The sequence below is a fragment of the Cuculus canorus genome, chromosome 9, assembly GCF_017976375.1.
Source record: "Cuculus canorus isolate bCucCan1 chromosome 9, bCucCan1.pri, whole genome shotgun sequence".
NCBI lineage: Eukaryota > Metazoa > Chordata > Aves > Cuculiformes > Cuculidae > Cuculus > Cuculus canorus.
Window position 1 is genome coordinate 2,536,868 of NC_071409.1, and position 27,765 is coordinate 2,564,632.

General features: G+C 40.1%; 1 protein-coding gene across 7 annotated transcripts in view; it reads left to right on the forward strand.

Annotated features, from left to right (window-relative positions):
- WDR33 (WD repeat domain 33) overlaps positions 1-27,765 on the forward strand; it is a 70,321-nt gene that overhangs the window by 2,023 nt on the left and 40,533 nt on the right. For all 7 annotated transcript variants that reach the window (XM_054074112.1, XM_054074113.1, XM_054074115.1 and 4 more), the window contains exons 2-7: positions 15,698-15,922; positions 16,480-16,548; positions 17,116-17,220; positions 17,851-17,946; positions 18,431-18,582; positions 20,340-20,437. In XM_054074112.1, coding sequence (XP_053930087.1) covers positions 15,719-15,922; positions 16,480-16,548; positions 17,116-17,220; positions 17,851-17,946; positions 18,431-18,582; positions 20,340-20,437 — 724 coding nt within the window. In that variant the 5' untranslated portion in view covers positions 15,698-15,718. The remainder of the gene's footprint in view (positions 1-15,697; positions 15,923-16,479; positions 16,549-17,115; positions 17,221-17,850; positions 17,947-18,430; positions 18,583-20,339; positions 20,438-27,765) is intronic.

Genomic DNA, 27,765 nt, shown 5'->3' on the forward strand with positions numbered 1-27,765 from the left:
AAGACTTTTCATTTAAACACAGCACCATGAGAAGGATCTGGCTTGTCTTTAACGGCTTTGTAGTTGGCATTTTTGGAGTTCTCTGCCCAGCTGCTCTGCAGTTTAGAAAGTAAGCCTCACACAATCTTCTTGCCTGTGACTGAACTACCAGATTATATTAAGAGCATCAATTTTGAGAAATAAATAGTTAAATACTAGGAAGAAAACAAATCCCTTTGAGCTGTAGGGAATGTGAGGTGCTAGTAATGAGCGCATGTTTAACACTTTGCTCCTAGAGCTGCTAAAACCTTTAAACTTGCGTGACAGTCACTATGAACAGTTAAAATCTTTGCCTCTTACCTGAAGCATTGGTCCTCTTTTGAACACTCACAGCAGCAAACATTCGACAGTTTGGACAGTTGGAGTTGAAGATTTATCATCAGTTTTGTATTCCTGTTAGCAGCAGAGGTTAGCACAGGAAATAATAGCGTAGTCATCCTAAATAGCACTTGAGAGAGGGAGTAAAAGTGCCTTTTTTTGCTGCAGCAAAGAGAGGCCTTGATTTGAGGAGGGGATGAGAAAGCTTCTGTTTAGTCCCATCCCTAGCAGATGTCTTTGTCTTCTGACTCATCTGAAGAAAGAAGAGGTTTCATTGAGTAGGAATTATTGAAGGAATGCAGTTTAACTTTTTACTGACATGACTCCATGCAAAATATTTCACTTCTTGCATCTGGTAGCCACAGGGCTACATAGGGAGTTTCCATTGCTGGTTTGCTAATGCTGGAAATTAAAACAATTTTAGCCTTGTCCAGATGTTACTCTAGCTTATAATTTAGAAAACTATTTGTATTTTTATACAGGGAAGTTGTAAGAACAAGCTGAAAACTTTCTGTAGTGTGTTTGTGAATTTTACAAAAGTTTCATTCCTGATATTGCCTCATTTTGTTAAAGTTTTAGACATAGTAAAAATTAAGATGTACAGGTTTGGTTGATATTAATGAAGAGATGTCATTGATAAGTAAACCTCAGTTAAACTGAATGTTGTTACAGCATAGTGGCGAGGAGGGGATGTGGTAGAGATCTTTCAAAAGATTAAAACCTTAAAATAACCTGAATTTTTTTTCCCTTACCTTAGAAAGTGCTCTGACAGTAGGAGCAGAGAAGGAGACTTCTTGATAGCTAAACAGTTCTGTTGTTTGTATTTTGTTGTTATTACTTTTTCTTCTATGTAGAGTGTCCATGATCTCATACTTTTAAAATGAAGCTAAACTTACCAGCAAATCCATTCTTGCTCACTAGTATTTAAAAAAACTACGCAACATTTCATAGGTTGTCATTTCTGGTTCAACCTGCTCTTTGCAGCCGCACTGAGTGTACCATTTGTTCTGTTGTGAAACTCGAAATGTGATATGATGTATGTATTTACCAGGAAAGAAAGGAAGCTAGTTTCTCCTCTGTTGTGCAATATTACTTTTGATACCACATGTAGTATAAGGACAGTTCCTGCACAGTAATGTGAAATACTCGTTTGAATAGTTCTTCAGTTTATGATAATATAGATTGAAGTTTATGGTGGGAAAAAGTAAGACCTCAATGTGCTGTAGCGTAGTAGAAGCCAGTGTGTTTATGGAGTTAGAAAAGTGGCTAGGAATTCCCGACCTTCATTTTAAAAGGTGATGTTTAAAGCTGTTTACCTTTGTCTACAGGGAACTTAGTTTAACGAAGGAAAAAAACCCAAACCAAGAAAAAACTAACCCAGAAATTTCTTTTGGTGGTAATTATAGTACTTTTTATAGTAGCTTAAGCACTTGTTGGAACATACTGACTTGATACTTGAGCCTTTATATTTTTCTGGTGCAGTTTCCTCTTATTTGCTTAGAGAGGTTGCAGGTATGGCTTGTAAGGCATTCTCTGAGCATGGAGGGCTACTAGAGGCCAAATTACTTTATGCTTTGAAACTAAGCTAAGTGGTATTGTTCCTGTTTTACTTCTGCACCAAATTATCAGATGGAAGAAGTACGATTCTGTGTAGCAAGAAGAGCCAAGATAAACAGATCCCATTTATCTAGGAAGCTATGTACCTGGTTTTCACTTGAGGGGGGAAAAACTCCGTCCTGTTCATTAAGATATCTTGTTGAACAGGAAGATAAGTGCCAGCTTCCTTAATACAGGATAATCTTTAATGCTGAAAATCCATGTAAATATCCTTTAAGGATTAAAAACCATACCAAGTGTAATAATAACGGATTGTACTGAGTTGCAGTGAAGTCTTCTCAGGCGTTGGGGGTTCTGTTCTAAGCAGTTTGGCGAACCATTGCTTTTATCACAGTTTCCCTCAGTTGCAGGAAGAGAGACTTGCTCTGCATTATTGAACTTTACTGTTGGGTGACCCTTATAAAACTTCTTTGTGGTACACAAGTTTAGTTTCAAAGAATTACTTGGAAGTATTCTTGCACATAAATGGCGTATAAAAGGTACAAGCAATTTTTCACTTTCTTCAGACACTAATGAAAATACCTCTTCCTCTCTGGGCACTTCTACACTGCAATGTATGGCATGTTTTTGGCTATCAAAAAAGGGCTTAGAAGCTTATCTTCAATTTCATTTTTAATCTAAATAGGATTTTTTCCCAAATACTGTTGTTAAATCTCAACACTTCTCATCTCCTATTTACTTTTGGTAAGTTAATTTCAGTACAAAGAACAACATGCTTGTCACGAGCGCATTGCTGTTATTTAAGTAGTCTTCACCATAATGAAATATGCTTGTTCAAAAAAAAAATTCTATCAACTTTTGAAGATTTGAAAACATTATCAGTGGATAAATGTCATGTAAACTAGAATTATTAGTTCTGTTAATTATTTAAATTCATAATATTCTGCTGCCTGTGTTCTCTTGGTACCAGAGTTGATGTAGTGATGCAGGTAGCTGTGAGCAGAAGTAGATGTTTGGTTTTAATCTGGCTCATTTTTTTTGTTTTGGCCTGAGTCTTAGAAATGCTTTTCCTGGAACCATCAAGGCGGTAGGGAAAGAGGAAATGGTCGGAGCTATGCATCTGCCATGGCATTGCTTTGAGCTGCACAGAGTGACTGTGACCACGTGTTGAGAGGCAGTATGCTCTGTCTGTGGTTAGTAGGGCAGATAGATCAGCTCTTTACAAAATACAGCCCTAAATATTTAAGATCATGTCCGTTTAGTACCAAGTTTTAATCTAAGGCAGTTGATCACAAAGCTTGAAGATGGTTCTCAGTCACTCCCCTGTAAATGTACCCCAAAGTGAGACCCTCTGAGTAGAAGAGGTGTGGAGAAGCCAAAAGTAGTTTTGCCACATTACAAAGTTTTTGCAACACAGTGATTTTTGTTTTACCATGGGGGTACGAGTCCTTATCTGCAAATTTGGGCAGGAGCTGTGCTTTGAGCTGGATGAGTAGTGCCCCAGCTCCCAAGTGCTTGACTTCCAGGCTGAGGACTGTGTCCCATTACAGCAATGTCCTGCCCAAGGTGCACTTGCAGTCATCTGGACTGACACTGCAGCCCAAAGCAGTGACTTCCCCTGCTTCCCATCAGTTGTCATGAGCGTGTTTTCTTCTGTGTCAGTAGGGACATTCCAGGAACTCCGTAGTAAGCTGGCTGGGAAGCTGCTCTGGGTTTTGATTGACCTTAGCAAAAAGGGAGTCTGACTTAACACAGAGCAGCTGCTTAGGTTGGTGGCTGGTGTGGTCACTGGATGTTCATGTTGGATTACAGGAGGAGTAATGTAGGTCAGGAGCACACAACTGGAATTGAGGCAGGACTGCTCTTTTTTGTGAGAGCAGTTTTAGGTTGGGTTTGAATCATTGTGGGACTTGATCTCCGCAGTCCTCTATCCTCTTCCCACAGTGCAGAGGTTCACTCGGCTATTGCTGCAGCTAAATTTTGTGATCATGATGAGCAGCAGCTCTTCTTACCATCGTCCTCCTTCCCCCGGCCCCAGTGAAAATCACCAGTTAACTTTGAAAATGCCCTTCCTCCTATTAGGACGTGTTTGTGGGCAAAGCATTACACTTTGCAGTGACTAGTGAAATCTTATTATATCACCCAAATTTACAAGTAGGAGGACTGCAGGCTGCAGAAAGTATTAATGTAGTATGTTCATTCTGTGATGTTTACACTGCTCCTAAATTATGCACTTTGGAGTTAAATTCAGAACTGAGTCATCAAACCATGTTTTGAATCATTCTACTGATTGATGCAAATATTTTGGCCTCCTAAGCAAATCTAAGCCTAATAAAATAAACAAAGTATCTATTTCTAAAAATATATTTTATAGACTCTTGACTAATACAGTAAACCACAGCTGCCAAGCTTTCTGTACATTAAGATGCAAATACTGAGACCTGTTGACTGAGATGCATCTTTTTCTGGGAAAGCTTGTTAATACTCTCAAGGCAGGTGATGTGCCATAGGGAAGAAATGCCAAGGGGTTTTAGATCTTTGGAGAACTTGGTTTTCAAAACTGAAGCTCTCTGGTGACATGCACTTCTGCTGAATTGTCATTCCCAAGGGGAGGCTTATCTCCACCTGTAACTGGGATAATCTTATACTGAACCTTTGCTCTTTGATAGGCTTTGTGGAGAATTGATGTATGTGAACTTGAATTCATTTTACTGAGAAGTGTATTGATAGAGCAGATGAAAACTTGCTTTTATTGAACAGTACTAAATGGTAAATGCAAAGGGTTTTTTACGAAAGATGCATAGGCATCTCCATCATCATGCAGGCATTTGTGTGGCTTGTAATTCACGGGGAAAGACTGGAAAACTTGTATTCCTGAAAGAGTTGTCAATGTGATTCTCGTTAAAAGCAAGAGTCATTCTAGTTAGTTTTCAGTTGTGTGAGCAAGTAGTGTATACATCATCATTAATTTATGGACATCATAGAAAGTCCTTTAAGAAGAATCTAAACTGACCATGTTTTAAAGTAGGCATGTTTCTGACAAACTATAACTGCTGGAGGGATGTTACAGACACTTTTAAACAGTGATACATAAAATTACAATAGTTATCACAGTTTTTTTATTCCTCATCGGGTTGAACAATTCCTAGCCTAATGAGTAGCAAACAGGGATTATGCACTGATCTTCCACACCAGCTGTGGCAAGAAAGCAGTTTACATACACACTAGACTTTTAAATCTTAACTGGAGCAGATAATGAGAAGCTACACTTTGAATTGTCTTTATCCACATAAATAATCTGTGGTCAGAATTTTGCTTGATCCAAGTGCTGTTCTCTTTCACCGTTTCCATAATTTAGGGAGTGTTTGTTTGGTTGATGGGGCTTATTGTTGTCTGTTTTTTTAAAACCTCTCTGATTCACCATTAACTCAGTAATGGGAAGCATTGCTGAAGTGAGTATGGTTTGAATTTCTCTAGCAGGGTCTGAAAGGCTTGTTTAGCAGCATTGTGTGATTTCATGAAGTTAAATTGTTCTCCCAACTCCACTGCTGTCGCTTAAGGGTCTCTCTCAGCTGTGTCTGGGCATTGCAACTGTAGGCATTAATTTGCATCTTTTGCTCTAAACATAGCTGTTAATTTAACTGCTCAAGACCCTTGAGTTTTGATTTGGGGGGGAATAACAAATCTGTATGCATCTGCTACAATTTTTTATCAAAAGAGAACAAAAACCCCCGAGGAAAATCTCTGGATATTGCTAGGGAAAATTTGGGGGGGGGGTGGTGGTGGGGTAGTGCATTATAGGGCATTCTGCAGTGTGGCTGTCAGAGTGTCTAGTATCTTCTTTTCTTATGTTGAATACATAAAGTATGTAAATAACTTTCATCTTTCAAGAAGGTGGAGGCTCTGTTGCACAAAGCATCTGCTTCTGGATTTGAGTTAGCCACGGTGTAGACTTTGATGGTAGATGACGTTTACCATTAAAATATGTAATTAAAGAAAAAGAAATATTTTTGTCTTGAAATGTTCTACTGATGTATAAAATCTATTTTTGTAGAGAGAAGTAGAAAAAGAATCTTTGAAATATGGCTAATGACCATTGAAGAACGTTGCTTGGTGGTGTTGAGGGTTTTTGACCTCCTGACACTTCTCAGTTGCCATATAAAGGCACATTTTCTCACACGATCACATGTGATAGTGCTCTTTCCCTTCCTCATGCTTCCCCTTCTGGACTTCAGTTTCTTGGCTATGGAAACTTAAAGACTGCTTTTCTGCCTCTGACTGGCCCTTAAACTGGTCTGTACTGCTTTGTCAAGTAACACTGAGGTCGGGGTGGGGAGCATTCTTTCAGTCACAAAGTAGAGATTTTCTTTATTCTCTTTTGGTGTTTTCAACATGTACTTTTACATAAAAGCTGCAAGAGTTCTGGATATGTTTGCTAAATATTCATTAGATAAAAGTCGTGAAAGGTGAATTTAACCAGTTAAACTATTAATTCCCAAGTCTTACTAAAAAGACTTTGTTTTCTTCTTGTCAGTGTGGAATTTGTAGCTCTTAGGGACTCAGATACTCAGCTTTGTTTTATATATTAAAATACAGGCTTCTGTTCCATAGCATGAAAACAATCAATCTGTTAGATTGTATAGATCTTGGTCTGTTGTTTCTGATATGAAGACGGTGGTTGCTGTTTCCCTGCTAAAGTCTTGCCCTCCAAACTGTTACAGTCCGTTTAGAGGAGGAAGGATGATGATAAGTCTAATTTGGGGTTTATGTATCTCAACACTAGCCCTTGAGTTGAGTTGACCTTAAGGCATGGGTCAGCAGAAACCTTCTGAAGATCTACAAGGAGACATGCAGAGTTCTCCACGTGCAGGCATAGCCACCTGCATTTGTCCAGGCTGCAAAATGAAGAGGACCTGAGAGTTACAGTGAAAACCAAGTTGAATATGAACCAACAGTAGGTTCTCCTCGTAAATAAGACAAACCGCATATTGAGTGAAACAAGGAGTATCCCAAGCATGTTCAACTGCTTTTCTTCCCAGTGAGATTAGCAGTAGTTCAGCAGGTCCTGATATCATTCTACAGCTGGTTATTATATCTTGATATATAGGATTAGTGAGCATTAGAGGCCTTTTTTTTTTCTTTTACATTTCTTTTCCTTTGTTTTGGGTTTGTCTTTTTTTTCCCCTTAGTATCCTAGGTATGTGGTAGCTCCCAAGTAAGGTGGTGTCAATCATCACTTCAACATTAAAATCGTGCTGGATGTATTTTGGTCAATAAAGTTAAGATCAATTTTATCATAGCGACTCACAGTAACAAAAGACAGTCTGGGTTGATTAGGGACTAAATACAGGTCTTGGACAAATGCTAAGTAGGAGTTGAGATGAAGGAACATACTATTTAGAGGGAGGAAGAATATTGTTTTATTATTAAAAATTCATTAAAATATTGCAAGTAAATTTGAAATTCAAGCAGAACTATCAAAATCATGACAACAGACCAAATCCTAAGCATCTTCTAACTGAGGTTTAGGTGCAGTCTACAAAAATTCCTCTTCATGCAGTTAGTTGCTTCTGTGTTTGTTTTGCTTTACACTTGAGGGTATTTGCCGTACAAGTTGTTTTTGTGAGATGCAGAAGGGGAATTGTTCTAGGGTGTTTTACTTGTGAAAGCATTTTTCTCTCCTGTGGCCAAAGTAGTAAAGCAGGACCTGTCTCCCGAGTCCTGTGAACTGAAGTATTTTGACTTTTTAATGATGTACATAAGCAGCTGTCTTTGGTGAATATGTCTACTTTAGAATGAGGGTTTAGTTTGAGAATAAAATGAGGAATGTGCGAGGTATGTTTGATTATTTAGCACTAAAAATCGAAAATTTGGAGGCATAGTTAAATGTCCATGTTAACCTAGTGCAGTGAAGCAGCCTCAGCTATTAAAGGTTTTCCCCCCAAGCTCTGTAACCTGAGCCTTTCAGAGACTGAAGTATTTTCTTTCCTAGCCCCTTCTTCCCTGGGCTTTTCTATGTCTTCATTTGTCTGTATGCTTCCTCTACTGTTTTGGGCGTTCTTGGGCATAGTGTGTTTGTATGTGAAACTTCAAAGCTGTGGGGCTTTTGTCAAGTTCAGCACTGCTTCTCTTCCTGCAGACAATAAATCCTTTGCATCATAAACTGCATCAAAGTTACCACATTTTGCTGGATCTTTCTATACAGTGCCAGTTGGTTGCAAATTTCTTGATAAATATATTAGAAATGTTACATGTTCTTATCCTTTCAGACTCCATATTGTGTGTGCAAGGTTTAAACTTCATGGTAAAATTGAGCATAATGAAAGTGCAGAACCGAAGTTAAAGCGGTAAAACATTGTCCTGCAATTTTAGGTCCTTGATTGTGCCAGTGTACTAGATTCAGAATGTGTATAAAACAAAAATCTTTGAGGTGTCCCTAAGAAGGAAGGAGTTGTTTAACCTTTTGGGCAGAGTAGTTTATTTTACTTGGCCAATAATTAAGTATCTGTTTCTGAAGAAGATGACAGCAAGCTGAGCAGTGCAGTTGCCACACCGGAAGGACGGGATGTCATCCAGAGGAACCTGGACAGGCTGGAGAAGTGGGGCTGTGTGAAAATCAAGAGGTTCAGCAAGGCCAAATGCGAGGTCCTACACTTGGGTCAGGGCAATCCGTGATTTCAGTACAGGATAGGAATGATGTAATTGAGAGCAGCCCTGCAGAGAAGGACTTGGGGTGCTGATGGATGAGAAGCTTGACATGAACCAGCAGTGTGTGCTCGCAACCCAGGAGGACCACCATGTCCTGGGCTGCATCCAAAGCAGCGTGGCCAGCAGGGATTCTGTCCCTCTATTCCTCTCTTGTGAGACCTCACCTGGAGTATTGTGTCCAATTCTGGAATCCTCAGCGTAAGAAGGACACAGAACTGTTGGAACGTGGCTCTGAGGAAACTTTATAGCCACCTTCCAGTACCTGAACGGGGCTACAGGAAAGCTGAGGAGGGGCTGTTTACAAAGGCATGGAGTGATAAGACAAGGGGCAATAGGTATAAACTGGAGAGAGGCAGATTTGGACTAGACATAAGGAGGAATTTCTTCGCTATGAGAGTGGTGAGGTGCTGGCCCAGGTTGCCCAGGGAAGTTGTGACCAGTGGGAGGTGTCCCTGTCCATGGCAGGGGGATTGGAACTGGGTGGACTTTAAGGTCCCTGCCAACCCAAACTATTGTATGATTCTGTGAAGATGTAGGAGATTTATTTATTGACATTTTCTGTGGGAATAGAATGGCTGCATGGGGGAAGCTGCTGAATCCTTTTAAAATCCATTTCTAGGAAAGTTTTAGTTTTTCTTTTAACAAATAGAATACAACAGAGAAGGGATGCTAATGTATATTGGGGGTACAGCAGCAGAACCCTGCAGAAGTCTTTGTGCCGCAGGAAGCACCAATGTTGCTCTTGTAAAGTATAGATCAGTACTGTTTTGTCTTGAGTTTTGTGATTTGGTGTGTTGCGGACCTCCAGCATGTGTGGATAATCAAGTCTATTCTCAGATTGTAAGAATGGTCTCAGTAGTCTTAGGTTTAAACTTAGTAATGCCCCTGTCTGAATGCCTTCTAGAAAATTCTTGGTGACTTGCATGTAAAAATGCATAAAACTGCACTGTTTCTGTGCCTTGTGTAATGCAAGAGCGGAAATAAGATTTCTAAATGCTCAAAGGACAGAAACCTTATGCAATTTTTAATACTGTTATAGGATTTTTTTGTCTGCTTTTGACAAAACTCTATCATTTTGTGCTACATTGGGAAACTTTGCCTTTCATTGTTGCTTCTTGTTAACTGATGCGAACCTCCTGTATGGCTGTGGCGTGTGACCTTTTGCCTTGGAGATATGAAGGTGCTTGTCTAATTGGATGGGTGGCATTTGCTACTGGTCTGCTGAACAATAAACTTGCCATGCAGACTTTGTGTTGTGATGTTCTTGGCGTACACTTCTGCTACAGAAAGCTGTAGTGGTTCTTTTCCAAGAGTGTGGTTTTTTTCATTGAATGTCCTGGACCATATTTTGGCATCCTGCCTGTTATGGCAATGCAAATAATTAATATTACTTTTGCAGTTGCTGTTACACAGTAAGAGTGCTTGCTTTTAAGCCTGGATGTACTTTGTCTCATACTCATTTAGAGTAGTAGTGTACAGCTGCACTTTGGAAATGTTTCACCCTTGTTTTCCTTTGCTGGTTTAGCTGCTGCAGGGGAATGGCTCTTAGGCTGCGGCATGGACAGGCTGAGAGAGTTGGTGTTGTTCAGCCTGGAGAAGAGAAGGCTCTGAGGAAATATTATAGTGACCTTTCAGTGCCTGAAAGGGCTACAGGAAAGCTGGAGAGAGGCTGTTCACAAAGGCTTGGAGTGATAGGATGAGGGGCAATGGGTATAAACTGGAGAGGGGCAGATTTAGACTAGACGTACAGAAGCATTTCTTCACGATGAGAGTGGTGAGGCCCTGGCCCAGGTTGCCCAGGAAAGTTGTGGCTGCCCCATCCCTGGAGGTGTTCAAGGTGTTGGATGGGCCTTGGGCAGCCTGATCCAGTGGGAGATGTCAGTGCCCATGGCAGGGGGGGTTGGAACTGGATGGGCTTTAAGGTGCCTTCCAAGCCAAACTGTTGTGTGTTACTACGATTCTATGTGTTGTTGTAGTGGGCAGTGCAGGGTTTGCAAAATACCTGGCGGCTTGGTCTCTCCAGGGAAGAGGCGCATGTTCTGCTGCTTGGAAGCATACTTTTCTTTTGACGTATTCTGGTTATTACTGTGCTGCACCCAAGTTGCTTTCACTTAAGTGAAAAATAACTATGAAATAGGCACGCACATTTTGCTTATGAGTTATTGCACTTCATTAATGATGACCTTTACTTGTTGGGTAAACCATTTAATATTTGTCAAGATTAGACATAAATCAGATTATTTTCTTTTAATATTGTCTCACTTTGTAAGAAGTGTATCTCACTGTGTAAGAAGTGACAGATTTAATATAAGCCATTGCACACTTTCTCCAAACTTTACCTCTTCAAAGAAGGATGCTTTGGTGCATTTTATATTGAGTAGCCTGATTTGTTTTATTTTGATTTAGAGAAGTTGTGTGTGAATTGCTCTGGTTACATAATTTTGAGCAGCAAAGTCCAAAACTTATTGTGAGATTCCTTTTGGTATTAAAGAAACAGCCATACGCAAACAACATGATAAAGTGTCTAGTTACTAAGTGAATTGCGAGTGTTATCTTTCTACCCTTATTTGTGAGATGTTAACCATTTCCTGTAATGGACTAGTACTTATGTGGCTAATTTGTTGTAAAAAGCAAACAGACTCCCTCTGTCTTGTGACACCATGCTGCTCTGGGTCCAAGGCCATCCTCGGTTTCTCAGTTATCCGTGTCCTATAGCCATGGCCTTCTGATTACCCACCAGCATCAGTAAACCTGCCATCCATATGGAACTATTTTGAACAAACCAAAGGCAGTATTTGCTGTTAGCTAAGGAACAGCAATGGGCATGCTGGGTCTTATCACAAACTCCCTGTGTTCTGTTTTGCACCTCTGCTGCCCGTGTCTCTCAACAAAATAGTTTTTAATTTTCCTTTTTAACCTGTGCCAATTTGTTAGGTTTCTCATTCAGTCTCTTGACAGACCTTGCTCCTCAATGTCTAGGCTTCTGTAGTTACTTCCGCTCTTACTGCGTTTTGGCTAACTTGTCTTTGGGGTTTTTTTTACTCATCTGATCCTACTTCTGCCTTTAGTTTCATGTCTGATGTGTCTTTATTTCTTCTGCATTTTGATGGCATTTTCCAGGCTTTATTTTGACATCTTAGCTGAAAGGTAGGCCCAGTTACTTATCTTCTGGTGTTTCTAGATGGCCTTATCCTTGCTCAGTGGATTCATTTTGTGTGCTCTGTGTATAGAATCATTAAAAAACAATCCCCGTATCGTGGCAGCCACCAGCACTGTTGTACTGTTTAGCCCTCTTACCCAGAAGCTGCACTCTAGGGTCAGCTAAATCTTAGAATCCCAGAATACTTTGGGCTGAAAGGAACCTTAAAGATCATCCAGTTCCAATCCCCCTGCCGTGGGCAGGAACACCTCCCACTGGATCAGGCTGCCCAAGGCCCATCCAACCTGGCCTTGAACACCTCCAGGGATGGGGCAGCCACAGTCTCTCTCATGGTGAAGAAATTCTTCCTTATGTCCAGTCTAAATCTGCCCCTCTCCAGTTTTTACCCATTGCCCCCAGTCCTATCACTCCAAGCCTTTGTGAACAGCCCCTCTCCAGCTTTCTTGTAGCCCCTTCAGGTACTGGAAGGTCACTATAAGGTCTCCTCAGAGCCTTCTAGTCTCCAGGCTGAACAACCCAACTCTCTCAGCCTGTCCTCATATGGGAGGTGCTCCGGTCCTTGGATCATCCTTGTAGCCTCCTCTGGACCCGTTCCAACAGCTCCATCTCCTTATGTTGAGGATTCCAGAACTGGACACAAATACACTTAATCACCAAATGTGTGAAAGCTAGTCAGTGTTGAAGAGGTATTTGTGGGGACAGAAACGGGGAAGCCGACAGTCAGCTCTCTGAAGCATCGTGGTTTTGTTGCAAACAGTGAGGATGTATGGAAGAATGGCATACAGAAATTCAATTCACAGTTCAAATTGTGAAGTAGAAGAGAGCAGCAATGAATTGGTGGCATTACTATCCAGAAAAAATAAGAGCAGACTTATGCTCAATCTTGGGAAAAGTCCTGCTGTTGCTTGTAACTCACTGCATTAAGGAAAAAATGGAGTCTTCCATTTAAGCCATTGTTGATGAACTCTCAAAAAAAAAAAAAAACCCTAAAACCCCAAGATTTGGTACTTTTCTTAAAATAGTAAATTTGATGTTATGGCTCTGGGTTACGCATTGTTCTCTAATATTTGTCTGCATGTTATTACTTGCTCCCCTGTACAGTAGGAGCTTTGGCTAGAGACGATCTGAACTTAGACCCTGCTTTAGCTGACAAAAGATCTAAAGGAGAAGCTGTTGAGGCATTGGTTTGTCCCAACAAAAGGTGAAGTTAGGCTTCTGGTAACTTACATGTCAAATGGGTGTATTTGTCTGACTGGAGTAAAGGTCTTTGGAAATAAATGCTCCGGTTTCATCTGACAACTGGATCTGTACCAGAAGCCCCTTCCTTTCTAAAGCTTCTTCAGCTGGAAACTTCACTTGGTGTATATAGACACACAAAACTCTGTGTGCACACACTCTTCTTATGTATCGATGTATATGTGTATATGACAAATGCAAACATGACTTGGGCATGAGGATATTATGTGGGTAGAAGCATGATATTCAAAGCATTGTTAGAAGAAAATGATTGTGAGCAGCTGAGTAAACAAAAATTGTTTTCCAAAGTTTGTAACTGCACATAGGAGGCTTTTTGTGGTGGAGGTGGTGATCTCCAGTGTTGGAGAAAAGAGCGTAGAACAAACAGAGCAGAAACCTTTCGTTTTCCTCATGCTGTGTCATTTCCATGTTGTTGTAGTTGTGGTGTCATGCTTTGTTACAATCATGAACTAGGAAGGGTTTGGAGGCATAAGAGGTGTAATTACCATATTTATGCATCTGGTCATATTTTAAACAGTAGTTTTTGCTTATGTGGGTTGCATGTTAAGTGAATGTCGTTTATGCTAATCTAAGCTAGACACTGCTTGTGCTAGTTTGGGGTATGTCCACTCCAAATTGATCCATGTCATAGGTAATGATTGATTTACCAACATTTCAAATTGAAAATTTTTCTTTAGGAGATTTCATTTTCTGGAAGATTAGAATAAATGGTTAACTTGTTGTTTCAGAGTGTTTCTATAAAGAGGCACTTTAATGTAATGTTTTCTTGCAAATATATCTGATCAAAGTGTTCTTGGGAGCCTCAGCTTATCTTTGTCTGCTTTCTTGGTATTCGTTCTTGAAATTTATTTTTGCATTCTTGATAAAAGATATGTGGCTTTTAATTTTCTGTACAACAGCTGCCTTCTGAGGAGTTGAAAGAGAATCTGGAGCAGCTTTGCTATAAGGACAGGCTGAGAGAATTGGTGTTGTTCAGCCTGGAGAAGAGAAGGCTCCCAGGAGACCTTAGAGCAGCTTCCAGAGCTGAAAGTGGCTCCAGGAAAGCTGGGGAGGAGCTTTTGATCAGGGGGTGCAGGGATAGGATGAGGGAAGCAGTTTTAAGCTGAAAGAGGGGAGATTGAGATGAGATCTTAGGGAGAAATGCTTTACTGTGAGGGTGGTGAGGCCCTGGCCCAGGTTGCCCAGAGAAGTTGTGGCTGCCCCATCCCTGGAGGTGTTCAAGGCCAGGTTGGATGGGGCTTGAAGCAACCTGATGTAGTGGAAGGTGTCCCTGCCCATGGCAGGGGGTTGGAACTGGATGGTTGTTGAGGTCCCTTCCAACCCAAACCATTCTGTGATAGGATTTTGTGATTCTGTGGTTTAGGGCTACTTGACGTACTGCATTATAAAATTTTGATAGCTTTTTCTTGTTTCTGACCAGCTAAATGCTGTAGTCGTTGTGTTGTTACAGTGGTGGTGTGGATGTGGCAGTATTTGGAGGTAGACATGGTGTCTTATGCAACCACCTGGAGTTGGGCAGCTTTCAGGCCTTTCTGCTTGCAAGGTGAAGGTTGGTTTGTTTGAAAGCTGGTCTCTTTTGAGTTTTACAGGTTGGTCTAATAAGATGCTCCTCTTGCCAAAGGTCTTAAATGTCCTTTCCCCATTTAAGGACATATACTGCTTTAGTTTGGACTTGCTTGTCTTGAATGAAGAGTAGTTCTAATGGCCCTCGTTTGTTTTTTCCCCTTGCACCTTATTACTGTTCATGGAGCAAACTTGTTTCATAGCTGGCCTGACGCGCTTTCTGTTAGCCATGGAAAAGAGCCTGTGAATCCCGGGTTTGAGAGCCTGTGAAGATTAATCCCTTCCCTGTGCCAACATACTGCCTGAATTTAGAGGACAACCTGCTACTGCAACCTGCAGTACCGTAACTAAGTAGAAAGTACATTCATGAATTTATAAACAGATTCTTTCAGCTTTTTTAAAAAATAAATTCTACCACGTTTATTTCCATTTTTTCTATGAAATACCCTTATACTCTGTGTTAAACACTTCGTGCAAAGGAGGGATTCTCAGCCCTTTTTGCATTCCCTTAATGACAATTCCGATTTATTTTGGTTTAAAACTTCTGTCAAACTACCGAGTTTAGGGCAGAAGGTGAGTGCAGGTTGGAAAGTATGGCTTTCACTGATCTGATGTGTCACTGCTTAGTCTGGAGTTGGTGTATACATTAAAGACTGTATATTGTAGTTTTCAGCTGTGAAGAGGTTGCTATGATCTCATCACTTAGGGAGTTAACACTGAAAAATGAGGTTTTAGCTCATTCCCCTCTGTCATAAAAAAAATCTCGATATTGACTTTCTTTTCGCTACCCGTCAGGTTTTCTTAGCGTTCTCAGTGGGCCTCGTTGAGGAAAGGTTGTGTTCGCTTACATTTATCAAATCTTGATAACTTTATAGTGATCTGTTTCAATAAAAATGTCTCTTGATAGAGAACAAAGCACTTAACCACTTTAATGTCAGTGTTGTGGTACAGGGGAAGAATAGTAGTTGTTTAGAAGAACCTGAAATATTTCCAATAAGCACTGCTTTGTGTTGTTCACCCTTGTAAACCTAAGTTAATAGAGATACAGGATTTTTGTCTTTCTTATGTAGTAACCTGTTGTTTTACTTTTTGCAGTCTTTCAGAAACAAGGTAGCCATGGCCACAGAAATTGGCTCCCCACCCCGATTTTTCCATATGCCGAGGTTCCAGCACCAGGCGCCTCGGCAGTTGTTCTACAAAAGACCTGATTTTGCACAGCAGCAAGCAATGCAACAGCTTACGTTTGATGGAAAGCGGATGAGAAAAGCTGTGAACCGAAAGACCATAGACTACAATCCCTCTGTAATTAAATATTTGGAGGTTAGTTCATTTTCTGAGCCTGTTTGAAAGGGTTTTTTTCCTCCTGAAATTTTTGATTCTGCTTTTCAGAGTCCATAGAACAGTCTGGAATACTGGGAGTCCTACCGCTGCATTTTCAAACTCAGTCACAATTGCCTGTAAACTTGGTGTAGCATGAATGGAAGGGGTTTGATCCTTGGTAATAAGACTACACATATACACTGCTGATTTAGGAGTTGGTGTTAACACCAGTCCTTCATTCTGTCTTGGACCAATGTTGTCTTTGTTACAGTAATGTGGCTTACTGTGTAGGACTGTGCCGTTCGTATTGTTAAGCTGCAGTTTTAATTGAGCTGCTTTTGTCTGGTAGAATTTAAGACTTCAAACATTCTTGAATCTTTTGCTTATGCTGTGTAAGTTCTACAGGTATTTGAGATCGAAGTCTTTTAGCTGAGTCGATCCTAAAATCCTTGCAGTGCTTTGGAATTTCCCAAACAAACTGTCACTGTGTTCCTCATGTTCTGTTGTTTAACAATGAACTGTAGTGGTGGTATGAACTAGTTGTTTTCTTCTTCCAGAATAGAGTCTGGCAGAGAGATCAGCGAGATATGCGAGCAATCCAGCCTGATGCAGGATATTATAATGACGTAAGTAAAATCTTTGTTTCCTGATGAAGTTCTGTGGATAAAATTTGTCCAGAAAATTGGGAGCTGTCGGCTGAGGTTATCATTTTGTCCACAAAAGGTCTTAAAGTTATGAAAAGTATCTTCACGCTGTTATCTTGTTCTTTGGAATCAGTGTCCAGAAAGAGAATCTGAAATTGGATAGGCTTTTAGTTTTTGGAGATGAGAACTTTCATAGTACCCTCAGCTTGCAAAGCTGCTCTTAATGCTGGCTCTGGATGTTTGAGATAAATCATGCAGATATTTGAAGACTTCCAATAATATCCCTGCAAATGGAAAATGTGCTTTTCCAGAATCATAGAATGGTTTTGGGTTGGAAGGGACCTTAAATATCTTCCGGTTCCAACTCCCCTGCCCACAGGGACACCTCCCACTGGATCAGGCTGCCCAAGGCTCACCCAACCTAGCGTTGAACATCTCCAGGGATGAGGCAGTCACCACTTCCCTGGGTAACCTGTGCCAAATGTATGCTTTTCTCACAGCTTCTGGATAGAAATGTCATTATGGAATATTCTGTTTCTTCTCTTGTAGTTGGTCCCTCCTATAGGAATGCTGAACAACCCTATGAATGCTGTAACAACAAAATTTGTTCGGACGTCTACTAATAAAGTGAAATGCCCAGTGTTTGTTGTCAGGGTGAGTAGAGTGTTGGATTTATTTGGTTGTATTGTACTATTTCAAAATCGTGATATTCTTAACTGAAGAAAGAAACAGGGTAACAGTTAAAGTATTTCCAAATAAAATCAGCATCTCGAACGTATGGACTGTTTTTGTGCCTAGTCTTTCCGTGGAAAGCTTTAGGGAATTAAATGGTAAGGTCTGAGTATAAAATACCCTCGTGGTTTGAGGTACACTTCCTACGTTTTATTTTTTTTAATTTAAGGAGGGCAAATATGTCTTGACTTGCAAGAAAGGAGGCAATTGATTGTGCTGTTTGACTCTTGTAACTTCCTCTAACAACTTTTCCATGATGTCAAACAGTATTGTTTAGTAAGGCTGTTGTGTGCTAGAAATGTATTGGTGCCAATAAACTGTTTCTTCTCTAGGACTAGATGATTTTCATTGCTTTTACAGTGGGCTTTGTCCTTTTGTTACAAAAGTCAGAAGCCCTCTGGCACCGTTCTGCATTTTTGTCCATCTTGCATCGTCTATAAAGTCATTCAATAAATTCCAGTTCTGCAAATTCCCTTATGATTTACGTTGAGGATTGTGAGGAAGTAGTTGAATGTTCTATTTGCACAGTTTAGTTACATTTTTCTCTTGCAGTGGACTCCTGAAGGGAGGCGTTTGGTCACTGGTGCATCTAGTGGAGAGTTCACTTTATGGAATGGACTGACGTTCAATTTTGAAACGATATTGCAGGTAAATTCATCTGTCAAGGTTTCTGTGTATTTCCTTGAGGTCTTGGAGCATGTGTTAGGAACAGCTTCACCCTGCTCATCATGGGTTTGTGGTCTAAATGTGGTAATGTGAGCCTTAGAGATCTTTTATTTTTCATTGTGCGCTGACTCCATGTCAGCCTGGCTATAGGCAATCCATTTAATGCTTCACATTCCATTTCCATATGCCGTTCTAACTCTTCTCAGGCACATACTGTGAGCATTTGTAATAAAAAGGGAGCGCTTTGGAAGTAAAATGCAAATACTCTTCATTTATCATTTAGAAGTCCATTGTATACCGAGTAAGGGAACTTTTTGTCACAATAACATCTTAAATCTAATTAGATCATCATTGTTTTCACTTCCTTGTTGCAGCTGTTAAGTAGGAACTTTACTAACTTTTGTGTTTGTGTGGGTCAGATAGTCTTGGAACATGTTTGCTAGAAGTTTTGTTTCTGAATTCACAGGCTCACGACAGCCCTGTAAGGGCTATGACTTGGTCACACAATGATATGTGGATGCTGACAGCAGACCACGGGGGATATGTGAAATACTGGCAGTCCAACATGAACAACGTCAAGATGTTCCAGGCACATAAGGAGGCGATTAGAGAGGCCAGGTTTATACACAATATACCATTTTCTGTAGTACCTATTGCCATGATTAGACTGTTCTCTAAGTGTATTCTGGGTGCAGAAATGCATGGGTTCTGTCAGATTCTGGGAAACTTCCTGCACCACATAAACACAATATCTTCTTTTGTTTCCACCTTCTCACCGTTTTGCTGGCACCTTTCTGAATTAGTATTGTCCCAGTATCCGCCTCTGCAATATGTTAGAGATGTATTTGTCTGCCGCATTTTGCACTGGTATTCTTTTTCTTTTTATATGGTGACGATGTGTATCAGTTATTCCTTTTTATACGCACTGTGTAAGACAACAATTTCATTCCAAATAAAGAATTCAGTCTTTAATAATCTAACTGAATAAAATATAAAGCCTTCAGAAATAAAACACCTGCATAGTTCTCACAAAATAATAAAACGCTAAATAAAGTGAAGAACTGCTTGGCTTGGTGAAGCCAAGACTTCCAGTAATACCTAAATACCCACGCAGACTGCCACATACAGAAGTCTAATGTTAATACTGAATGGGTTCTTCGAGCTTGAAACTGTAAGCAAGCCATTGAGAAGAAGACTGTAGGATATTTTCTTGGTTCAGTGTTGATGCCTCAGTTGTGCAAATGTCTATTTATATAAAAAATGGAATCTAAAGTGATACGATCAGTAAGATGTAAATGAAAGATGTTGCTATATCAAACCTGCACATAATCCGTAGAAAGATATGGAAATGTTTTTAAAGTAAGCCTGAAGAGAAACTGCAGATCCAAAATGAAGCTAAAGCAGTGTTTCTTCGAGTTCAGGTCTGGCCCTTGGCGATAAAGGTTCACTGCCACAAAACCACTTTCCTCTAAAGTCACCATTTTTCTTTGATAGGGTGCAGTGTTTTCTGCCAGAGTGTGGTTATGAGAAGTGGTTTCGTTGGATTCAGTTACTGTCTGACTATCATGGCCATACCCTGAATTTCGCTACTGTTTTTAGCCCTTTCCTGATCATAAAGATCTAGGATTTCACGAGGGCTCCCTCATGGTCTTTCATTGCACCAGAAAGGAAGTGAGTGCCTGTCAGTTGCTGGAGGTGTTCTGGCCCTAATCACATGGCTAAATAACTCCTTGCTTTTCCAGGAACTTTCATCAAGTGCTGTTGGCTGCTAATCTGGAAGCTGCTTCTGTGTCTAGGTTTCTTTCCATGGTGTTGATGGGATGTAATAAGAGGGAGTTTTTCCAAATTACTTTTACAATTAGTGGTACTCTTGTTTTATATACAATTTTTTTCAACAGTTAATCCAACTAGCTTTTTCCTGTGACCAGCTTTCCCTCATTTTTCCTTCTCTGCTGCAAAGCACCTGTGGCTGAAGAGGAGTTTTTTCATAAGAACTGTCTCCTGTGCTTCTACACAGTATCACTTTCTTAGGGTATTACTAAATGTGAAAGTCTAGGGTGACAGTTACCAGTTCATATTGATGTTGCTTCTCATCCCGCAGAGAAGGCACTACCGTGTGCAGTCGTAGGTAGGAGGGTGCTAAGAATAAATGCCTGATTTGGCAGGGTACTGCAATGCCGTAGTAATCCTATGTTAAATTCATGTCTTGTGATGTAGTGTCATTTGGCAGGCACTGTATTCTCTTAAAACTCCCTATGTTCAAATGCATCCTTCGATGTGTAACGCATTACAGTATAATTTTGCCCTGTCTGAGAAGCATAGATAATCTGTTAAATGCTGACTTCTTTCCCCTGCTGTGTGTCTTCATGTAACAGTTTCTCACCCACGGATAATAAATTTGCTACATGCTCTGACGACGGCACTGTTAGAATCTGGGACTTTCTACGTTGCCATGAGGAGAGAATTCTTCGAGGTATGTGTACCAAAAGTACTGATTGGGGTATTTCAGAAGGGGGAAAACCTTTTTTTTTTAACTAGGTGCTCACAATACAGAAGTGTTAGCTTGTCTACATTTTTGTATTACATCCCTGTCTTATATTCTCCAAACAAGATTTTGTTTGGCTGCTGCTCTAGGTGCTTTACAATATTTAGATAGGCTGCAGTTCACAATGGCGTAACTCTGTTTACTGTCCACGGAAGCTCTAGACGACGGAGGTGGATGTAAGGACACTTTTTCTGCTACTAATGTTGATAGAAACAGCTGTTTCTGGATCAGGAATACATTTCTCTTTCTCCAAAGCTTAAACTTTGTGACTGCTTTTACTTCAGAACATGCATCTTCATGCAGAGGATTCCATTCTTTTCATGGGAGTGCCTTCCATTCTGATTTCTTCAGAGTTAAGGTAGTTACTTTTTCTCAGTCCTTGAGGAGAGTATTTAGGTAGAGACAACAAGTAAATTTTGATCACACCATGCGTAGCACGTGCAAATAATCCTAGCTTCAGTTCAATAGTTTTCTGTCCACCATCTGTGTATGCTAACTTCTGGTGCCTTTCCACTAGCCATGTTGAGCTTTCTCCTTCTCTCGTTGCACTCGAGCAATAACAATAGCTTCTGGCAACTATTCCTTGCTTGCAGAAGGTGTCAAAGGTACATGATTTAATAGATTAATGTATTGAAGACTGTCATGAGATTGGGCACTGTAGGCATGCAGATAAACTGCGAAGACGTGCTCAATAAAACAATGGAATTTCAGTTTTAGGCATGTAAGCTTGTTCAGTGCATTCCTAAACAAAGGATTTGTCTCTTTTATAATCATACTTCCAACGTGGACCTGCTTTATGTATTTTATGAAGTAGAGCTCTCCCTATATCTCTTGACCCTAAAGCTCTCTTCTTGCTTTACTCTTGCGTTACTTGTAAACACCGCTACGTTGAAAAGACATTGGGCTCCAGTGTTTTTGCGATAATGACCTTCTGACAGAATCTGTGCATAGACATTCTGGTAGTTGTGCTCTGCAGGAGCTGGCAAATGCATTTCTAGGCTCTGTCTATACCTGTTACTCTGGAAGGACCCAAACAGATTGGAGTGTTTTGCTGGTGCCTTACAAACCCAATCATTCTGTACTAAACACATTCTATACCCTCCTTCAGATGGGTACTAACTGCTCATTTAACCATGTGGAGGAAATGGGGATTGCCTCCATGCCCAGCTGGTAAGATTGCAAAAATCCCTCAGTTTTTCCTACCTTCTTGTAATATTCTGTGTAAAGTAGGAGTAAGGCATTTAATTTAGGCCATAAAGAACAGAACTTGCGTTACATTTCCTTCTGTTACCTTGTGTAATTGCACGTTGCGATTGTGACTGTATCTCGAATAGCGCTTTAACTTCTTACAGTTTATACATCTCAATACACACTTTTTAGTTTGCACAATAGCTTTATAAAGTGTATCTTTGCTACTTGTATGTTGTACCCACAGTGCACTTCGTCTTTTATGTAAGTTGGAAATATTTTGAAAGCTTTACATCTATGCAATTAATAAAATTGCACAGGGCAGATTATTTCTCATTTCTGCTGTCAGATAAGGAGGAAAAACAAAATAGCAAACCAAGAAACCAACCACCACCACAAAATCCCCCACAACAAACAAAAAATAACATCCAAGTCCCTGAGTGCTGAGGGTGGGGAGGATATTTCTGCCAAACATGAACTTTTTATTTGGTTTTGGTCCCTAGTACTGCTGTTAAATCTGATCAGAAGTATTTGAAATAGCTACGTGGGTAACACTTCTGTAGCTTCCTTGGTGGAAAATACAGGCTTTCATTTTGTTATCGGAGATCAGAGCTTGTGGCTTTAGGAGCTTATCTCCAGCTTTTTACTTCTCCACATGCATTCTGCTTTAACACATTTAGGAGTGTGATCTGCAAAACTTTGCTTAGTACAGCCTTCAAAATGGGTAAATACTCATGCCTTTGCCATTCCAGAATTCTTCATCTGTAAATTAAAATTAATCGTGAAAATTTGAAATATTTCATTAGGTACAAAAGTGTTTAAATCAAACTCTGTGCTAAAGAAGGCTTTTCATTTCCTACTTTCACAAACCGTGCTTCAGCTGTTCTGGTTTGTATTGGTGCTGTGAGGTTGAGGGGGATCACTCTCGGGGATCCAGTATCAAAGTTGATACTGATTTTTGTATAACAAATTAAGGAACATAATTTAAAAAACAGACTTGAGGACTTGGTGGAATTCCTTTAAAAACATTCTTTAGCATGAAGAGTGTTAAAGGATAAAGTCCTGTAGACTTGTTACACGTGCTTTTGTTTGCACTGAAACGAACTAACATAATTTATTTCTGTTATTTGATGAAATGATTCCCTTGTAACTGGTCTGAAGGAACAATTCTAGTCTTACCCTCCTCTGGTGGAGTCCTTTCAGCTGTCTACAGTAGGCTACACAATCTTTTCAGTAGCTGAAGCCGTGAAGATGTGAGCGGTGTGGGAAACACTTAACCGTGTTTGGCTTCCTTTTAATTTGCAAGTTTACCAGGCTCATTTTTAATATTTTAAGGAAACAAATAGGTTTACATCTTCCATTTCTTGAGGAACTGTCTTTAAGTAATTCATCTTCAAAGTGAATTACCTTGAAAGAACCTGAAGGAAAGGGAAATGGCACTGTCATAGTCACCTCAGCCCAATTACTGTCTTTTCTCATGAAGTAAACGTGCTCTACTCCTAAATCTGCACCACTGTTTTTTTTCCTGTGTTCATTTCTATCACCTTACCATCCCGATGATGGTAACCATTAGAGTTTCTTGCACTTGCTAAAATACACTGGTAGGAATCGAACCCATATTAAAATAAAAATATTATTTGTTAAAATACTAAGACATGGCAACTAGGCTATGGTATAGCAGTACGGTGTTTCCTTGTCAATAATCTCTTCATCCAAAAGATATTTCTGATAATGGCATTTAAAACAAAACACTGTCAGGTCCTCAGTCTGAACAGTTGCAGTGAAGTTAATGCCAGGACTCGTGTAACCTGTCCCCATTTCAGTGAGAACATACACACTGGTGGCTTTTAATAATGCTAAAAACATCTAGTGAAAAATGTGTGCAGTAGGAGGTCAGTGCCGCTTTCTGCTGAGAAATTCATGTTTTCGATGATTTGGCTGGTGGCTGGGTGTTGGGTCTGTGCCAATGTATCCCTGAAAACGTTTTGGGTGTATCATTAGGAAACACAGTTCCTTAATTATTCCCAGCATGGAGTCAGGAGGCTGCAAACACGTTTTAGTGTTGTCAGTTCCACTGTCGGTCCTTCTCCTTCCTTTCACAGTCACACACAAAAGCCAGTAGAAATGTGTGCTTGCAAGGGCCGTATGGTTTTCCTTCTGAAGTCTGGATGAGCTCTGTGCTCTGAGAATTTCTGAAATTGCCTGGCTTAAAATAGGCCTTTGGAGGAGATTCTACCCAGGCCTCTGAAGCATGGAAACCCAGTATTTAATAAGATACTTTGTAGAGAAGTTTTTCTGTTTTCTGGCCGTGAAAATGAGTAGTACACATTGTTCTGCCTGGAATTTCCTGTCCAGGGATAACACCAGTGCAAAACTCGTCACCTACAAAATAACATGCGTGTATGCGTGCAGAAAACATGCGTGCATGCAGAAATCAAAGCAGTCATGGTAAACTTATTTTTCATCTGCTCACAAGTTCTGAAAAAGGATCTCCACAGCTAGTCATACTGAAATAAGTAGAGAACTTTTTATTGCTCTCTTCCCTCCCTCCCTGTTTCTGTATCTTCATTAGCAAATAAAATATCATGGAATGTTTGTTTAGTTGTTTAAATCCGTTGTATGGTTTGTATACTCTATGCTTTCTGTCTGAAAGTGAAGGGTCTGTTCCAAGTATTTGTCATCCATTCCCTCAGTCAATAGCAAACCCTGTACTTAAATTCAGAGATATGTTCAGTACTTAAAAGGAACCTGAGAACCAGAGCTAACCAGAACTATGTCTTAAGTTTGCCCTTTCACTATTAAACATACATTAATAGCTAGCTCTTGAAGCAGGAGGCTTCTAAAGCTGTTACTTTTTCCTGGAATGTAATTGAACTCCATATTGGATAATTTAAAAAAAAAAAAAAAAATCCTGGTGTTGTCATTTCCATTTTTCTTCCCTTTATGTGAGGTTTTTCTATTGTTTTCCTTCTCTGAGGAGAGAGAGAAACCCCAGCAAATGCAAGGAACGCCTGCATGTCGATGCTGTGTTTCTTGCAAGGAGGTTTAATGTTTAAAAGTTCAAGTTTTTTGTAGGGGCTTTCTTCTTGGTGCTGTTAGGATTTCACGTGTATCTGATATGTCTTTTAGTCTACTAATGCATCCCTCCATAAATGAATATTAGAAGGATTTTTCCTCGAAGCAAAAGTCCAAGCCAAGATGGGACCTGGCTGACATTGGCACCAGCCATTTCAATCTAGAGAAAGCAAGCCCTTGAATTTTTGGACTTAAAAAGGATGAGCTGTTTTGAAATGCTGACATTGAACCAGTTAAATATCTTTCTTGGGGGATTTTGGTATGGCAGTTTGTTGCAGGTCTTTGATCTTCATGCATCTTCATTGCCAAAGGAAAGTTTGGGATGAAGGAGAGGAACAACTTGTAGCTCAGTCTTTTGAGATACTGTTGTGATCTCGATGGTTGTGCATCAAGCTTCTCATGTGTTTTAGACACATGAAATGCTAGGGGACTTGCTGCTGAATCTGTGATGGGTTGTTTTTGCCACAGATGGTTGCAATGGCTCGTGCACTCGGTGATGCTGGAGCCCTTTTGCTCTGCTCTCTGCGTTGTGCCAGCCCCGATGCTGCAGCTTTGGGGTTGCATGCATAGAGGACTCCTCACACAGTCACACTCGCTTTTTCATCTCAGTAGGAAACCTCTCCGTTGCCATTGTGAGGTTGAGTTAGAAATACTTTATACAGTTTCCAGCCTTGTAAATGGAAATTATAATGCAAAGTATATTTTCCTAGTATCTTTCTCTACATTTTTTCTAGAGTTAAGTAACACCAAATACCTGGAGCGTGACTACACGTACACCCTCCTGAGCTCATAGATAAACTCTATCGTTGCTGCTTGCTAGGGTGGTGGATATAACTGAAGCTGGATGAGAAGAATCCAGACTCTTCTTGCTTGAGGCTACTAATGTTCAGGTGTCATCTGGCAACTCAGTTTTATTCCTGACTCTTTTGAGGCTTCAGCTTCCCGTTTTTTACCATATAGGAAACCCTTTATTAGAAGTGGACTCATTAGAATGTCCAATTCTGTTGCTGTTAAATGTAAAAATCCATCTGAGAGTTGTGAAAGAAACTTCCTGCTGTGTTGACTAAGTCAGGTTTCTACTTGAGAAATGTTCTGGATTGGACAGAAAGTTTCTTTTGATGAACTATACTTGAGGTCCTTGGTTTCTGTGATTAAAAAGTAGTGATTAGGAGGTAACTTGGTAGCTTCTGGATACCTTTGCTCTGCTTCCTAAAGCACCGCCAGGAGAATTAGAGGGTATTGAAGAGGCAGCTTTTGGATCTGGTTGGACCCAATCTGCCTAAAAGCATTTGGTTTATATTGCAGCTCATTTCTGAGAAACGTTAGAATACAACATAGTAAGCCTTGGAGTTCTGATTCTCATCTAGTGTTTTATAAGTCCTGAAAACTTAATAGCTAAGAATATATAGAATTCTCAAATAATGAATGAAAGCTATCGTGAGAGATGAGCCACAACACCATGCTATAAAAGAGACTCTGTGTGAGAATGAGATAATTTCAGATTCAATTTTGAAATCTCATTTCCTCCCTGAGAATTATCCTGAAGCTGAAAGTCATGTAATCTCACTAAAAAGACTAATACTTGTATTTTATAAACTTGGAGGAATATTGAGAAGCCCCAGTGTTTCACAGGACTGCCAACTCTTAGTGCTGCTGAAATTATACTTCATTAACAGGGTTTACATTGCATCATTAGGATTTCTTCTGTCTTTTTCCCTTTGTGTGCCGATAATGCAAGCAGATAAATACTGAAGGAAGTGAAATCTTTTTATGGTTTGTTAGGATAGAACTTTACTGTGTATAGAAGCAACCATAATATGGCATGGTACTCTGCATAGTAGTCGGGGTTTCACCTGAAATGAGATCCATTGGCAGAGCAGTGAGCTTTGTCCTCAAGCGTCATCGTCATCGTTGAGAAGGAAGAACACTCTTCTAAGCAGATTACATTTGATACTAATGAAAAAAGTGCTTAGCTACGGAGGCATTTAAATGCTGATGCTAGGGGCATTTAAATGCTATGATAACAGCCTCCCTTTCTCAGCACGAGTGCAGTTGTTGAGAAGGATGCAGGTTTGGTGGCTTTCTGGTATCTGCTCGCCAGTACTTTTCATGTCAAAGGTTCCCCACAGAAACAAAATCATCTGATTTTGATCTTAATGCAAGTTGTTAGTAACTTATGAGTTACTATGAATCTTAGGTGGATAGGTAGTCAGAATTGTGCACTTCCTTTGTATTTTTAATGGAATCTTTCATCTGACATTCCATTTCCTACTCAAGTGTAAATAAAGAAATCTGCTATTTCAGAATAAATGGTAGAAGTCTTCAAAAAACAAACCTCACAATACAATTCCCTGGTGAAAATGTTCTATGTCAGACCTTAGAAATTTTCCTTGCAGGCTTCTTGACTCCACTTTTCTTTTGTGTGTGGATTAAACAGACCACGTTTTTTCTTTTTTCACATCCTATAGTTACTGTACTAAAAGCTTTTGTGCATCTCGGTAAGCCATAACCTTCGCAAAGCATTTGATATTTTCTTTTACGTCATTTTAATTCTGCATATGCAAATTATTTCCTGTTATAGTACGCTTCACTCTGGGTGATACTCTGGCTGCAGTAGTGAGACACAACACTGAGTTTTATCACACGACTAATGTTGTGGTTCTCATACTGAAGATTACACATTCATATGGACAGCTGGGAGCTGCGGAGATAGATGTTTTCCCTAAAATACGGTGGGATTTTTCCTCTCTGCCTTACCTGCCTGGCCTTCTGTTCTCATGAAAAGCTAGTCCTGCTCATCACATGTTGCATTTGTAGGAAGACACACAGTCAAAAGAGAAGCTGGGAAATGTGCTGAAATGGATTGCCTAGCAGGCCAGGAGAAAGGGGTAAATAAGAATTCTGCAAAAAAAATGGGTGAAAGGTGTCTGGGAATGATAGCAGCTGGGAGGAAAGTGCGGACGCTGTGTCAGGATGAAAAAAATTGATAAAAC